This window comes from Harpia harpyja, chromosome 3 (assembly GCF_026419915.1).
Source record: "Harpia harpyja isolate bHarHar1 chromosome 3, bHarHar1 primary haplotype, whole genome shotgun sequence".
NCBI lineage: Eukaryota > Metazoa > Chordata > Aves > Accipitriformes > Accipitridae > Harpia > Harpia harpyja.
In genome coordinates, this window is record NC_068942.1 from 10,598,978 (window position 1) to 10,604,977 (window position 6,000).

Genomic DNA, 6,000 nt, shown 5'->3' on the forward strand with positions numbered 1-6,000 from the left:
AAGGAACTTTCTTTAGCATAAGTTTTTGAGACTCTCAGAAGGGGCTGTGCATCAAGAGAAAACTCTTCATGCAAGGGAGAGAGAATTGCCATGGTCTGAGGCATACAGGTACATCCCAAAGAAAAGAAATGTTTAAAGTTCATCTTGTAAATATGGACAGTGCAAAAGCACCGTTTTTGTCTAGTTTCCGCTTGTAGCAAAGGATGGCACAATGTGCTTTTATCTAGCAACAGGGCAGTGACACGTTCCAGGCAGTCATGGGCCAGCTCCACTGGAGCATGCCACGATACTACAGCTGCTCTGTGACCAAAGAGACCAAGCTAAATTGCCACTAAAGACTGTCCCTGTCATCCTTTGTTGAACACCCAGCACCCATGGGCTCTACTTATCATTGGTTTCCTTGTAAAATATGCCATAGGTGTGAGAACCTGGGTAAGATTACAACACAACTCAATTCAATTACGCCTTTGAGTTATATATGTCCCTGCAATTTTTCAGCCTTCAAATCTCATCTGGATTAGCACGGAGACCCCAGGGGTGAGAGACAAGTGATTAGTCCATTAACCTCAGCCATATCTTCTTGTATGTTCAATGTTTCTATGAAGCAGGTGCATAATTTACTTAGAAGCACTTACTGTCATTGACAAGGCCCAGCTATCACCTGAAATCGTTGCATTGGCAATCAGCTCATCTGAGCTATGACACTGGGAGGGACAGGGTGGTGGGACCACCAGGAAGAAAAGGCTGGGGGGGGTATCCTGCATGTGGGCGGTGTGCTCTCCCACTGCTATATTAACCCATTTGGGTGTTGACCGCAGTCCCCGGCGCCAGCTCTCCCAGCATGCAGTAAGGAGCTGCAGCCCTTATCCTCCACTGCTGCAATAGGTGTTGCAGGATGACCTGGCTCTGTCTCTGCTCTGCACACGAGAAGCAGAAGCTTTTCTTCTTGCCAAGACACCCAAGGAGCTCTGTCACAGGCAGCTCCTGAGAGTGTCCACCAAAGACTGTGAAACTGCCTACTACCTCCTCTCTGCTGTTCCCCGCTCCCTCAGCAGGACTGTGTGCCAAGGAGAGCCGAGCCCGTAGCTGATGATAGATCTTTTGGCCTCATGCAAAGGAGCTGTCAGCCTGGCAGGGACCTTGTAGCAGCACTGCCCCATGCACTGCAGAGCTCTCAGCAAGAAAGACTTGGTAGAAAGACTGGGGGAAGGGAAATGGAGGAGGGGAAAGACTTACACGGGGAATTAGCATGTAGAAAACTCAAGCTGGAAGGGATCGAAGAAACGTTATGGTCTGACCGTTTAATTATAGCCAGTGATTGGCAAATGCATGTATGAAGGAGACAAAAACCTTTGACATAATTAATCCAATTTATTCAAATAGCAACCTGTCTCCGCCAGTGCTAGACATCAGACTTGTGAGCATGCATCTTTCTCTAGACTTTCATCTCGAGTGTTTAAGCACTGACCACTGAGCTGCCACTTGCTGCACTCCTGTCGCAGGTGGTGGCTTTACCAGGGTTGGTGTCTTGTTCACAAGACTGCAGAATACAAAAGAAGGGAGATATATATACCAAGCAGGATATAGATCCTGAAGTCTTTGATTTTACTCAGAATTATGTGCTTAAACACCCATGAAGATGGGGACTTTCATCTTTCTCATTAAAAGCCTCATCCTGGGGGATGTCCACCACCAGGTGCAATTCTTTTTTTCCATGGCACAGGGCTTGTTTAGGGGCTACTCTGCTTTTTGAACAGTATCCTCAGAGTAAGTGCTGCAAGAAGCCAGCACAAACAGAGTAATACCCATACTTGCAGGTGGAAGCTGTATGTTTATACCCACAATATCATGACCTTGCAGCTCATACATTTGCTGCTCACATCCCCCTGCAGGAACACGGCAATGTTCTCCTGCAATATTCTAACTTGCAGTGGGCCTGATCTCAACTCATGTGAAACAAGCGAATTGCACTGATGGCACTGAATTTTACCAGCTCCAGATCTGATTCAAGATCTTCTGGTGGGACTTTTGCAGACTTGGGGACCATGCTATAGAATCCTTTTTTAAATTATTTTTTAAAAGAGCTGACATAGTAGTACTGTAGAGAAGTCAAGCCAACATCTGCACAGGGACATGGCAAATACCGGATATTTAATTGGATATGAATGCTCCCTCTGGCATACTCTTGTCATGGAGTTTAATTTTGACCCCCACACAATAATAATAAAGGAAATAATAAAATGCTGAACTCAACATTTAGAAACAGCTGCCTCCACACCAAACCCTTGACAGTGTTTTTACCCTATGGCATCACAGTTCCAGGAGTTTGTTTTTCTTTCTTATGCAAATTTTAATTACATGTAATATTTATTCTTACTTTCCCTTATCTTCCTTAAAATAATGGGAAGGAGAGGGGGAGGGTGAAAAGAGTTTCTATTATGGATAGAGTGGGGGTTGCAAAATGAAGAGCATTAATTAATTGAGTTAATCAGAAAGTGACCTTAACTGCTCATCAGCTAAATCACCTACTAAATGGAATAATAATGATCAGGGCAAATTAGAATCCATAGTATTGCTTAATTAGTAGGTAACGGATCACAGAAGAAACATCTGACCATCAAAATCATAGAATACAATATATACAGCATTAGTGTGTGTGTGTGTATATGTGTATAGGTATGCTCACACCCATAGCACTAGTTATGTTTTAGCTCTGATGGTCCAAGTATGTAAGTGTGGTGGAGGCCTTGGGGAGGGGTAGTATTTTTTAGCAGATCTGCTAATACAGTCAGGAAACACCAGACAAGCTTAGGATCCAAGCAAGGACAGTTGCAAGAGTCTGTGTTTTACAGTCCATAGTAAAAGAGTCTGTTTCTCTGTGCACCCAAGCTACCTTGTGCTCAGTACAGCACTTCGTAATTCCAAAAGGTTTTCAAGCCAATAGGTCTGGGATAAACAACTGAACTTGGTGGCAATTTCTTCCACTTACGTGAGGGTTAAATTAAATTTGAACAAATTTTCTTAATAAATGCAATGAAATAAGAAAGTTACTACAATCTTCAATTTAAGAAAAAGAAACATATATATATCTCTCTCTCTCACTGAATATGTGTACTGGAGATATGTGAAACATGCAGATAGCCAGGGACAAAGATGGAACTGAGATTCAGAGGTGTGCTATCAGCAGTTTGTGAAGCCACATCCCTCTCTCTCTCCATTACTCTCACTCCTTTCTCTCAAGGCTGACTGGCTTAGAGCAACCCCGATTTTTTTAAATAATCCTCGTGTTTTAATTGCAAAATAATTGAAAACCTACACAGATCTTATAGTTCCTGAAGTATAAAACATACTATTTGATTAACTTCTCCTTTAGAGTTTCCTTCTATCATACCTCAGATTTCAATTTTTTTAAATGGGATTTCAAAATGCATGACATTTCAGCTAGCTCTACGCTAAAAGACATGCTATTTCTGATTCACCTTGTTTAATGTGTCAGGATGCAGCACTGGGAGGGGGTTGACACATTTTGATTCTCTTTCTCTCTTTTGAAACCAGGAGATTGATGGCAATGCTTTGTTGCTGCTGAAAAGTGACATGATCATGAAATACCTGGGGCTGAAACTGGGACCTGCGCTGAAACTGTGTTACCACATTGATAAGCTCAAGCAAGCCAAGTTCTAACAATTTCTTGAACAACAACAGAACCTGACCTAAATCTGGACAGAAAACTAAAGGTAACATGTTGCCTTACAGAAATGCATTCATTTGCAGATTGTTTTTCCTTCTTTTTTAACAAAGACTTTGTCTTTTTTAACATTTGTGCATTGTCACCTTTTTTTAATCCAATGGGGTCTTTTGGGCTGTTTTGTGTTAATGATTTGCCAAAAAGTATATAATTACAATAATTATTTTTTATCATTAGTATTATTATGATTATAGTAAGTCCTATTTTTGTAATCAGAAGTGGGAAATCAAAACCAAACACAGCTACAGCATATGCTGAGGACTGCTGGAAGACTAACCAAGAGTCTCTCACTTCCCACGGGTCCACCTCGGAGGAGTAACCGCTGACCTGCATCAGCTGGGTGGGCTCCAGCTCCACCACCGCTGCTCAAGGGTCGGAAAAGCGTGGCGTTTGGTCACCTGTTGTCTGATGGGAACTGCCCCATGTCTTGCACTATCTGGAAAACTTGAATTCTTCAGTTTAAAAAAAGGGGGGGGGGAGAAAGTTAAAAAAAAAAAAAGGAAATAGGGGGGAAAAAGCGGGGGGGTGTTGCAGCTAAAGTACTTTTTCCCACTAGAGGGAGCAGCCCTAATATACTTGAGGCTGGAGTTCTGATGCCATGGTGCTTTCTTTCTGATGAGCTTTGACCATCACGACTCTCCTATCGAGCACATCTATGAACACCGACAAGGAATCGCAGGCTCCCAGCAGGATAAGCCCGTCACCGTTTACGGATAATTAATTCAAGAAAAGCCCAAATGCGGAGAGTGTTTCTGACAGGATGTTTCCCGTTATGCCGAAGAGGGGGTGGATGGCTCCCACGGTGTCTGGCGTGCTCAGCTGTCGGCTCCCTTCCCTCCCTTCCCTGAGCCATTTCTGTCTGGCGTACAGTTTGTGGCACTCTAAGAAAAAGCAGAATTTCTGGTTTTGGTTTTGTCTGCATTTTTAAAAAGCGAGGGAGCTGGGTGGAAGCATTCCCCAGGTGGAGCTATCAATGCAGGGCACATCTCTGCACTTTGCGACGATGGTCAGGTCCAGGGTGGACGCTGTAGGGTTGGTTCCTGATTGCGCTGCAGCTTTCAGCACATATGCAGATGTGCCAGGCTTTACTGTCTCAAGTGGATTAAAAATAATGCTCTTCTGCCTCTTACACAAATCCAAAAAGTGCTCATTAATATTCCACATCGCCAGGTGGGAGAGGACAGGTCTCAGGCTGAGGAGGTAATTTGTGGCATGGGTATGCCCTCATTTTCATCCTTCACAAAGGAGGATGATAAAGGGACACATCCATACAGTTTAAACCCTTAGTGCGTGACAAGGAGTGGTAGCATGTGTTTGTAAGTCATGCAGGTTATTTTAAAGCTAGCCTCAACTGAATTGAGAAATGGGGTCCTGATAATATGCAAGACGTCATACTGTCTGACCCTGTTTATGAAGAACAGAATAATACCAAAAATACCTCATGGAGTAAAATTCAACTTGGTGCACATTGCTAGACTACAACTCCTACAAAAAGATACTAGTTCAAGACCTAATCCTGAAAATCCTTAACAATATGAGAAACCATATCCCACAAGACTTTCACTAAACTCTTGGGGACTACTCCCCCAAATTAAAAAAGTTGTCTGCATACGTTTGCAGGATTGGATCTTTACAGGACTGACCAGCTTTCAGCAAATCCTGTCTGCATGCTGAAACACTTTTAGTAGGAATAGCTGAATAAGTGTGTTAAATGAAAAGTTGTATACTATCCAGTGATGTAATATACTGAACCCTAAACGTGCCGATGCTTGGAAGGTAACAACCACCCGCATCACTTTGTGCCCATGGTGTAGAGAATGGAAATCTGTTCAGCCAGCTGTCTGGTTGAGGCAGAGGTGACTTCACATCAACACCAAACCTGTACAGGTCATTTTTCACTCTTACATCTTTTAATAAATGGATCTCTTCCCCACAACAATCCCCCAAATATGTAAAAATCTTACTGTATTAGTAATGTCACCTTCAGAGAGTCCTCAAACAATCTTTTTCTTCCCCCCCCCCCCATAATTTTGAATTTAGTTAACCTCTCTTTTTTTTCAAAAGATGATTTTAATTCCTCCACTTAGAAACCCACCTGGCTGTAGTATATCAGTAGTCAGAGCTGGTTAGAATGTATCAGATGGCTTCAATGCTGGAAAATCCCACTTTGTCAAAATCAAAACTCTTCATAAAAGCATGTCACTTTCTAATGTAAAATTCTATTTAACTGAAACTACAGCTTTTGGTAATGTCAA

The 6,000-nt window shown here is 42.6% G+C and overlaps 1 protein-coding gene across 1 annotated transcript in view; it reads left to right on the forward strand.

Annotated features, from left to right (window-relative positions):
• SCML4 (Scm polycomb group protein like 4) overlaps positions 1-3,681 on the forward strand; it is a 46,194-nt gene extending 42,513 nt beyond the window's left edge. The window contains exon 7 of the mRNA XM_052783738.1: positions 3,556-3,681. Coding sequence (XP_052639698.1) covers positions 3,556-3,681 — 126 coding nt within the window. The remainder of the gene's footprint in view (positions 1-3,555) is intronic.
• The last annotated feature ends 2,319 nt before the right edge of the window (positions 3,682-6,000 follow it).